Below are 10891 nucleotides of genomic sequence, written 5' to 3'. Positions count from 1 at the left end.
CTGTGTAGGATGGTAGAGAGCACACATAGACAAGCAGAGCCTGCTTTCTTGGTGTCCTAGCCATGTGGTGATTTGTTTTTCCTTTGGTGGTGTAAATTCCAAGTTTTCGTTCGAACCAACAGGAATTAGGTTGGTTTCCTGGCCATGTCATGCCCGGCCAGGAGCTTCCATGGGACATCTGTTTGGTTTGTTTCCCAGACAGTAGATTCTAGCTTTTCGTTGACAACCCCGACAACTTCATATCCTGGTTTAGGTGCTCGAAGTAGGAATCTTGGGTGAGCAGAAGCTGCGTCTGAGGTGCTAATGCCATTTTATTAGATAGAATATCCTATGCCCGATCACTGTTTTGTTTCTCCCGGGTGCATACGTATATAAGTTGCCGATATATATAGAATCTCCAAATTCAGCAGTAGCAGTAGCAGACACGTTGACGAGAGGAAAGGAAACGCCATGACGCGGGACGACTCAAACACGACCGAGTCTAATCCTTGATGAAGATGAATACTATCCGAGTTCTACTCCTTGATGAAGATGAATATACGAGCCGGTTCTACTCCCCCCGCCCCAATAAATAGCACCGGCCGGTTCCCAGCCCCAACCCAACACGCAAAAAAGCTTCCATCGTTGGTCGTCGCTTACGCCGCAGCTTTACTCGCTAGGTTTAGCTAGGGTTTCGATCGTATCACTTTCGCCTCCTAATCCTTGGATCAATGGCGGACGCAGAGGGCGAGAAGAAGATCACGCTCAAGAGCTCGGACGGCGAGGAGTTCGACGTGGACAAGATGGTCGCCATGGAGTCGGTGACCCTCCGCCACATGATCGAGGACGAGTGCGCCGACAACGCCATCCCGCTCCCCAACGTCAACTCAAAGATCCTCTCCAAGGTCATTGAATACTGCAAACAGCACGTGCAGGCCAGCCCAAAGCCGGCCCACTCCGTCGCCGCCGACGCCACCTCTGCCCCAGCCGCGGCGCCAGCCCCCACCGAGGACTTGAAGAGATGGGACGCCGAGTTCATCAAGGTCGACCAGGCCACCCTCTACGACCTTATCCTGGCTGCAAATTATCTTGACATCAAGGGACTATTGGACCTCACTTGCCAGACTGTCGCCGACATGATCAAGGGCAAGACTCCCGAGGAGATCCGCAAGACCTTCAACATCGAGAATGACTTCACACCGGAGGAGGAGGCCGAGATTCGCAAGGAGAACCAGTGGGCTTTTGAGTAGAGAAGCATATATATATATATATATATATATATATATATATATATATATATATATATATATATATATATATATATATATATATAGGCGTTTCTATTATGTCGTTGTAATTCTTCCACACTTGTTGGGGTCGTTGAACATCCTAGAGAAGAAGAGTATGCATGTATGTAGGCAGTGCTAGTAGGTTTAATTAGTAGTCCTAGAAGAAGAGTATGCATATATGCCCACATCCCAAACTTTTTTAGAAAAAATATTTGCTTGAAGTGGATGCTCCTTTAATTAGTATCTTTAGACGATATAAGCCGTGTGATTTGAGATTACCAAGAGAAAGGGCATATCCCATCATCGAACCATAACGAAGCAAACTGATACAGTGACCTTTGAGCGCGTGATAGAAAAACTAGTCAACCATCCTTATATACTTTTTTGTTTGAAACAGAGGCATAAGCTTTGTCTCATGAGCCCCGCTTCGGTACACCCCCCATAAAATGTAGAAGGACAGGAAGATCATTTTCCTTGAAACGTATTCACAGACAGTATACGTATGCCGCCACATCGGCCCGCCCCGCCCAGCCTCGCCACGTCGTCACTGCTGACGTGGAAAACCGTCGCCTCGTCACGCCGCACGCCACACCCCCGACCCGGTTGACTCGTCGTGCATGCTGGGTCAGCCCGTCGCTTGACCTAATTCAGCGTCGCACGCGGTTAACCTCGCCGCCGCCGCCGCCCGTCACAATCAGCCCGCCGCACCTCCTCCACATCGCCGCCGACGACACCGCCCCGTTCCCGGCCACCACATCGTCGCTCCATTGCCGATCACCCCGCCGCCGACCCGTCAACGTTCACCAATGCTGCACGTCTACCACATCGCCGCCGACGACCTCGCCCCGTTCCCGACAACCACTCTGCCGCCCCGTTCCCGATCAACACGTCGCCGACCCGTCCATGTTCACCGCTACCGAATGTCTACCCATCGCCGCCGACGACGTCGCCCCGTTCCCGACCACCACTCCGCCGTCTCGTTCCCGATCACCACGCCGCCGCCCCATCGAGGATCATCCCCTGCCGCCGGAGTCATCGTAGGTTTGCGACCTAAGTTGTTGAAATAAAACTGAGTCTTATACAAAAATTTAATTGTAATGTTTTTATATCTTTATTGTTGTATAGTGTTTGAGGTGTGTTTGAATGGAGGAGGACACTGGTTATTCGAAGGATGAGTATGATATAGATACCGTCGATGCAACTGATAACAGTTTTATTAATGATGATGATTATAATAGCGCTAATGAATCATGGACTTCCTATGATAATTTACCTTCGGAGGATTTTCAAAATAATGAAGATGATACATGCAGTGAAAACGTAAGTGACATATATTAAGATCTTTAAGTTTGTAAAATACAATCTTTATTTCATGTGTGTGTTTATTTTACAGGAAGATGTGGATGTTGAGAATGCGAAAAATAATAAGGATGACTCTTTCTACGATAACGAAAATCAGGTATGTTCAATCATTTTTGTACGGTAGCCAGTAGTGTGAACTAGATTATGATAGAGCATAACTCTCATGGTTTTTTATTTATTTCTACAGGAGGACATAAATGATTGTATCGATGATGACGTAGATGTAGAGATTGACCTTGCGGAGACTGAGAAGCTGGAAAAGATGTTGGATACGCATTGTAAGGTTATGAAAATGACATTTAAATCCCAAGGGGATGCGTACATGTTCTACAACAATCACGCGAAAGAGCGTGGGTTCGGCATCAGGAAAGAGAAGGTGAAATGAGAAAAAGGTCCTGCGGGAATTATAAGGTTCAGGCGGTTTCTTTGCTTCAGAGCAGGAAGACGGCAGAGGAAATTCATAACCATGGATGGCCGCACCCGCAGGTTAAGGGGGGAAACTCGTTGCGATTGCGGTGCACACTTGGTGTTGAAACTGGATAAAGCCCGTGGAGTTTGGTTTGTCGCGGCATTTTTTGATGATCACAACCATGACCTCGCTCGACCAGATGAGATGCCATTTTTGTGCTCACATTGACGGATAGATGATTTTCAGAAGGCGGAGATTTTAGCGCTATCAGGGAAGGGGATCCGAAAGCACATCATAGTTGATAACTTTATCAGCAGATACGGTTCGTATGATAAATGAGGAGTTGTGAGGCGTGATGTGTACAACCTATGGTGCAAAGAGAAAAGGAAGCTCCTTGCTAAAGGTGATGCTGACACGACGATTGATATAATGAGGAGTACAAAGGAGAAAGATCCGGACTTCTTTTTTGAGCACGTTCTGGATAAAGAGGGGAGATTGAAAAGCATGTTATGGTGTAACGCACAGTCTAGGCGAGACTATCAGGATTATGAAGACGTGGTTGTGTTTGATAGCACGTATAAGATGAACAGATACGGTATTGCCGTTCATTCCATTCGTCGGTGTAAACAATCATCGTCGCATCACCGTGTTTGCTTGCGCCATTGTGTCGGACGAGACCGAAGGAACCTATGTGTGGCTGCTCGAGACCTTTCTGAAATAAAATTGTCAGGTAAAACCGAAATCAGTAATCACAGATGGAGACGCTTCAATGATTTGAGCCATTCGTATTGTTCTTTCGGGTATTTTTCCATCGTCTTTGTTCATGGCATGTGAAGAAAAATATGCAGAGGCACCTTTATCACAAATCATTTATGGAGTTCAAATCACTGGTTTACGATGCGACCTCGCCAACCAACTTTGAGAAGAGATGAAACGCTTTCATTGTTAGGTAGCAGACAGCTAAAACTGAACAGTGGCTTAACTGTTCTTTTTACGTATTAAAACTACATCAAGCCGTATTATAATAGAAGACCATAGAAATCTTAAACTACATTTTTGTAGGCTAAGATCATCTTTGTTTGGGTCCTAGCTACAAATACTCAAATTATAGATCACCTTTTGTAAATTAAAAGTATGTGGTATTTTTTTCCGTTGCAACGCACGGGCCCTTTTGCTAGTTGTATAAGACTAGTAAAAGAGCCCGTGCGTTGCAACGGGAGAAAAAATATGCGCTAGTCATCCTCTATACCGAACTTCAGGTACAGATCTCTGTACCGCACGCCTGCCTTGAAGGCGCAGACTGCTTGGTGCTCTCTGACGTTCTCCACCATGTGGTAGAGCGTTGTCCAACGCTGGATAAAGTCGCGCAGGGGCTCATTCTGCTTCTGGACATAGTGCTGGAGCTCCACGAGACCAGCAGGGCGTTTGCACGTCCCCTCGAAGGTCCTGATGAAGACTCGGGCCAGATCTGCCCAGCTGTAGATGCTTGAAGGAGCCAACTGGTTCAGCCACGCTCGTGCCGAGCCATCGAGCATCAGGGGGAGATGTTTCATGGCAACCTGGTCGTCTCCACCCCCGATCTGGACTGCCACTCGGTAGTCGTCCAGCCACGTTTCTGGCTTGGATTCTCCTGTAAACTTGCTGATCCCCGTCGGCAATCGGAAGTTGGGAGGGATGTCAGCCGAACGGATGGCTCGACTGAAACACTCGGGGCCAGAGACGATGGTCCTGCTGCCACTCGGACGGTCTCTATCGTGACCATCGCGGTGGGCTCGGCTCCTGTCGACCCTCCTCTGGGCGATGTGTCCTCTTGTGTCGGGCCTTGGATCATGAGTGTCACCGATTAAATGCCGATCATCATGATGTCGGGGCCCGTAGGGCCCACCCCGCGGAGGGGTGCGTGAACGGCGACGATCTTCGGGATTCATGGAACGGCTGCCTCCTCTGTGTCGCTGATGAGAATCGGGGCTGAATACTGACCGATGCGTGTTCGCGTGAACATAACTGTTGTGGATCCTGTTGTGCGACTGGGAGACCGCCGAATTCTGCTGCTGCGCCGTGTGCAATAGGGGACGGATCTGCTCGATCCCTCTGCCAGCCTCTGAATCAGTCGGCTGGAGGGAATCGGCTATCTTGGCGGTGGCAGCCAGGTTGAGGACGGGTGTGCGGAACACCTCCACGTTGCTCTGACGAGTTTGCCGACTGGCGGAACGGCGGGGCTGACAGCGAGCGCCAGATGTTTCGCCGACCTCATGCTCGTTCCGGACGGTTTGGTGGGGACTTTCATGGGAGTTGGCCATGTGCACTTCGGCTGCAGGCCCGAGACCCAAGTACTCGCAAGGAAACTCAGTCGGAACTGAGTCCGAGCGCTGGGACGGCGGCGCAACTACAACTGACTCGAGGACCGCCACTTGTGAAGACGCGTTTTGGCGTGCCTGAGCGTGTTGCACCCAACACTGGAGCCACGGACGACGAGACCGCTTGTTACGGCGCGTGACGGGGGCGAAGATCGACAACGGAGCCGACTGCTGGAGAAGAAGGATGCCGCGGGCACCGGCACGGAAGTGCGTAGCCCCGCGACTGGGGAGCGCCTCGACGTCGAGAGGGGCATCCCGAAGCCATGCCGAATCGTCGACGATGAAGGAGAGAGCGCCGAAGAGGATCTCATGACCCATGCGCAAATCTCCACCGGATGACATGATAAAAAGATGTAGTCGCAAACTCACCGAATGTCGCTTAGACGCCTGCCCCACGGTGGACGCCAACTGTCGTGGGTATAAGTCTGACAGTAGATGTGTAGGGTACGAAAGGATGGGCAGAGCCTTAGCTACGGCGAGGTTGTATGAGTTCAGGCCCCTCTACGGTGGAGGTAAAAGTCCTACGTCTCAGTGCTCTTGGGAGCTTGATGTCGAGTGAAATATGGATTACAGTGAAATGCTAACCCCTGCACCACTGGGGAAGGGCGGCTTATATAGAGTGCGCTGCCCTTCACAACGGTTCGGTGTACAGGGGTGGTGTAGTGGCGAATAAATGTCTACGTTACAGGTAACGTATGCCTTAAATGCCTTACATGAAAGCGTATGACCGTTGCCCTCCAGGGGGGTTACTATGTACAGAGTGGAATCCAGTCGGTAAGTTGGATACGTTCCGAATGCTCATTTCCGACTGGATGATGGGAAGTCCTTAATTCAGTCGGAACTGACTAAGGGCCTTGTCCCTTATGAAGGGTAGTCCTTGGATAGGACCTATAGGGCAGGCCTATGACCCTACCCTGAAACTATAACCCCATCACGTGTTGTGCTGATCAGTCAAAAGATACTGCTGGCATTGGATTTCTATGTACGTTACAGATAAATAATATAGTGTTGCCGCGTCATTTGTGTAAACTCCAGCATTAAGTTTTGCCGATATATAGAATTGTTGGCAAGTCCTTCGCTTCTCAAATACATTCACTTCCAATTCTTCACAAAATCCTTCTTCATAACTAGCGAGCTCCTCTTAGTAATGGACCCGTCAGAGCTTGTCGAATCGGGACAAGCCCCGTGTGCGAACCCCCGTCGACAGAGCCTGTGGAAAGTTTGGGACTCCGTCGTCTTGACCAAGCTCCCCTCTGGCCCGGTTGGTTACACCATAAGCTCGTCATGGGCAATGCAGCCAGCCCTGTCTGGCGAATCATCCCACTGCAACAGGTCTGCATCCGTTCAATCCGGCAACTATCCCACGAGCGTCGAAGCTGCCAGGAATCGAGCGAGGGCACATGTGCTGCTTTGCGGCTATCGACCCCTATTGATAAACGTATGTCACACACAATCCAGAGCAAGAGTTATACATCTACCCAACTGTGGAAAGGTACCGATAAGACAAAAAATAGTTCTCAGATATATTTTGAGCTAATTTGCTCAAGTCAACTCTATCTAGTGTCGCTCACATCAATATGTGTATATATTGTGATACATAGACAACATAGAGAAAGTATTGATACTCATGGATATGGTTTGATCTAGTCCACGTATGAGAGTTGCTCGACTATTCTATTATTTGGACCACTCACACAATTGATAGATGAGATGCAACTCAAGAACGATGTGATGTGAGGCCAAATCCAAAATTTCAAGATGCTTTGATATGTAATTTTAGTTGGTATTATGCTTGGCTTCGTTCTTCTAGCTCGATCGGTGGCAGGATTTTGTCTCGTGGGAGTCACTACACTGATGATGTTTCTTAGTCTAGATCGAGTAGTAGCAGAAGTTATATTTGTTATTGTTTATCATCCTTCAATCGTAATCGATATTGTTCTCCCAGCTCTATCATCATACGTCAACTGTTATTTTATTATGTATATATATTTACAAAAAGAAAAGAATTTAAAATAATAAAATCATAAATAATAGAATAATACATAATAAAATTATAAACTACACATATATAGAAATATAAATTAATGTGTACAAAATATATAAAAATATAATAAAATTGCATAGCTATGGCTTTGGCCACGCTGGCCAACGTCACCAAACACTACGCCGCCCCCAAATATAACCATCCGTATAAACCCCGATTCCCCACCCACCACACCCAAATCCATCCACACCCCGCCGCATCGTCGCCAACGTCCAAGCCCCGACGCTGCCTCCGTCTCCGGCTTTAGCGCCGTCATCAAAGACCCGTCGTCATCTCCATCACCGTCTTCTCCTATGTCTCCCCCTTAAACGACCCTCGTTGTGGTCTCCGCTTCCGGCGCCGTCATCAACGAGCCGCCAGCCCCGTCGTCTCCGTCATCGTGTTCTCCGGCGCAGCCTCCTGCGTCTTCGTGACCGCCGATGAGTTAAAGGTAGTCTGGAATTTTTAGTGTAGTTGTAGTGTTGAATTTTTAGTGTGGTTGTAGTGTAAGATTTTAGTATAATTGTATAGAATTTTTACTGTAGTTGTAGTGTAAGATTTATTGTAGATTTTTTAGTTTAGTTGTGGTGTAGTTTTAGTGTAAGATTTGAATGTAGTTGTAGCTTTTTAGAATTTTTTGTCGGATTATAGTATAATATTTGAGTGTAGTTGTAGTGTACTCCCTCCATTCCTTTATATAAGGCGTATTTGTTATTAAGTCCAAGGCATATTTAGCATTTTCAGCTTGTGCTCTTGAGGCTTCAAAAAACAACATAGAATCATCTGCAAAAAACTCTACTTATAATAACGTTGCCTACAGAATCTCGAAATTAACTAGCAGTAGCAGACATGTTAACTTTTTTTATTTTGAAGAAGCAGACATGTTAACAAGTGACCAGACGCCACGACGCGGACTCAAATCCCTGATGAAGATGAATACGACCCGCTCGAGTTCTTCTCCTTGATGCGCCGGTGCCCAAAAAAACCAGCTGGAACGAGTTCTAGGCCAAGAGAACTATACGTACGTATATAAGTTGCGTATATATATATATAGACTCTCCAAATTCAGCAGTAGCAGTAGCAGATACATTGACGAGAGGAAAGGAAACGCCATGACGCGGGACTCAAACATGACCGAGTCTAATCCTCGATGAAGATGGATACGATCGATCCGAGTTCTACTTCCTTGATGAATACACGAACGCGATTCTAGTCCTCCCCGCCCCAATAAATATCCCCGGCCGGTTCCCAGCCCCAACCCAACACGCAAAAGAGCTCCCATCGTATCGTTGGTCGTCGCTTACGCCGCAGCTTTACTCGCTAGGTTTCGCTAGGGTTTCGATCGTATCGCTTTCGCCTAGCTCCTAATCCTCGGATCAATGGCGGCCGCGGAGGGCGAGAAGAAGATCACGCTCAAGAGCTCGGATGGCGGGGAGTTCGACGTGGACAAGACGGTCGCCATGGAGTCGGTGACCCTACGCCACATGATCGAGGACGAGTGCGCCGACAACGCCATCCCGCTTCCCAACGTCAACTCGAAGATCCTCTCCAGGGTCATCGAATACTGCAAACAGCACGTGCAGGCCAGACCAAAGCCGGCCGACTCCACCGCCGCCGACGCCTCCTCCTCCTTTGCCCTAGCCGCGGCGCCAGCCCCCACCGTGGACATGAAGAACTGGGACGCCGAGTTCATCAAGGTCGACCAGGCCACCCTCTACGACCTTATCCTGGCTGCAAATTATCTTGACATCAAGGGACTACTGGACCTCACTTGCCAGACTGTCGCCGACATGATCAAGGGCAAGACTCCCGAGGAGATCCGCAAGACCTTCAACATTGAGAATGACTTCACACCGGAGGAGGAGGCCGAGATTCGCAAGGAGAACCAGTGGGCTTTTGAGTAGAGAAGCATATATAGGCGTTTCTATTATGTGGTTGTAATTCTTCCGCTCTTGTTGGGGTCGTTGAACATAGTAGAGAAGAAGAGTAAGCATATATGTAGGCAGTGCTAGTAGGTTTAATTAGTAGTGCTCAGTATTCATCATGTCCACATCCGATTTTTTTAGAAATATTTACTTGAAGTGGATGCTCCCTTAATTAGTCTTTTTAGACGATATACGCAGTGTGATTTTGGATTACCAAAAGAAATGACATATACATTCATCGAACCATAATGAAGCAAACTGATACGGTGACCTTTGAGCGCGTGATAGAAGAACTAGTCAACTATCCTTATATACTTTCTTTTTTTGAAACAGAGGCATAAGCTTTGTCTCATCCACTAATTAAGAGAGGAGAATTGTCTCATCCACTAAGTAAAAGAGGAGAATTGTCTTATTCACTAATTAAGAGAGGAGAGTCCAACTTTGTTTCTCCCGTTATAACCCAGAGTTTTGCTTCTCTCTTGATCATGCCTCAGCCTAGACGAGGCGAGCGGTCTTTCGGCCCGGCCCGCGGCCTGCTATGGACCGGACCGAGCAGCCCTGGCCCGGTCGAAAAATCAGCCGGTCTGGGCCGTCAATTTCGGCTCGAGAAAACGACGATCCGGGCCTCCTCCTCCGGTGTGAAGGATTTGACCGGTCCGCTCGTTGGGACCGAAGAAAGGCATATCCCTGTAGACTACAATCACCTTCGTCGCCGTGCTTCGTCGTCGTGGCCACCAGCAGCCACGACGATCATCATGATCTCGACGCGCCATAGCCTCTTCGCACCGCTCGCCATCGCTGTCTTGCATGCACCGCCACCTATCTTAAGTTCTCGACCCCAAACGTGGCCCCAATTCCTACCATAGCCCCAAAGGGTAGAACCAGCGGCGGAGAAGGCTCCTTCGGTGAAACCTAAACCTTGGGTTGGTCCACTACCGATGGTAAGTCCTCCTGATCTTAAGCTGTTAGATTTTTTAGATGTCTCGAACTGGAAGGTAGTTCGCAATAAGAAGTATCGTCGTCGTCCGGAATCGGTGATGCCGGTGCTGAAGATGAAGCCGATGGTGGAGATCTGTAGGGTACGGGCAGATCGCTTGCACGACTTGGTTGGGTATGTTGGGTCGGGCCTGGATTTGCCAATTGTGGGTTCAGACGGGGCTGGGTATGTGGCCCAGCTGCCGGCCCAAGCTGCACCGTCGATTTCTTACGCGATGCCTGGACCGATCACGAGGTACGATTGTTGGTGTCGCCGACACCAAGGGTTTCTAGGCGACGTAACTCGCCTGGGTTCCCTAGTTTACCATCTGGCCGTGCGTCGAGGATCCCGGCCTTGACGTCGCTGACGAAGATGGCTGGCCGTGGTGGTCCTCCACTAGCGCAACCATCGAAAGAACCGGGCGGAGGCCATGGTCGTGGTTTCGGAGCTGGCGGGTCGCACGCGCAGGGGTAACGCGGCTGCTGGACGTGGACAAAACCGAATAGGAGGTTCGGGTGTTCCGACGAATCGTGGCCGCGGCGTTGAGAATGCAAGTCAAGACCGAGGCGCT

General features: G+C 49.0%; 2 protein-coding genes across 4 annotated transcripts; both read left to right on the top strand.

Moving 5' to 3' along the window:
• Nucleotides 1–497: 497 nt before the first annotated feature.
• On the top strand, nt 498–1229 carry LOC123431082 (SKP1-like protein 1). Of its 2 annotated transcripts, XM_045114922.1 has the most exons (2): nt 498–512; nt 735–1229. In XM_045114922.1, exons 1-2 carry the CDS (start codon nt 498–500, stop codon nt 1227–1229), a joined length of 510 nt encoding a protein of 169 aa, XP_044970857.1. The 2 variants fall into 2 exon arrangements, with proteins under 2 accessions (XP_044970857.1, XP_044970856.1); XM_045114921.1 differs by lacking the exon at nt 498–512 and having other exon boundaries at nt 711–1229.
• A 4840-nt stretch (nt 1230–6069) lies between these two features.
• On the top strand, nt 6070–9323 carry LOC123431081 (SKP1-like protein 1). 2 transcript variants are annotated; one of them, XM_045114919.1, is made up of 2 exons: nt 6070–6084; nt 8823–9323. In XM_045114919.1, exons 1-2 carry the CDS (start codon nt 6070–6072, stop codon nt 9321–9323), a joined length of 516 nt encoding a protein of 171 aa, XP_044970854.1. The 2 variants fall into 2 exon arrangements, with proteins under 2 accessions (XP_044970854.1, XP_044970855.1); XM_045114920.1 differs by lacking the exon at nt 6070–6084 and having other exon boundaries at nt 8796–9323.
• The last annotated feature ends 1568 nt before the right edge of the window (nt 9324–10891 follow it).

This window comes from Hordeum vulgare, chromosome 2H, assembly GCF_904849725.1.
Source record: "Hordeum vulgare subsp. vulgare chromosome 2H, MorexV3_pseudomolecules_assembly, whole genome shotgun sequence".
NCBI lineage: Eukaryota > Viridiplantae > Streptophyta > Magnoliopsida > Poales > Poaceae > Hordeum > Hordeum vulgare.
The sequence above is the reverse complement of the archived record's forward strand: the minus strand, read 5'-3'. Positions and strand labels throughout refer to the sequence as shown.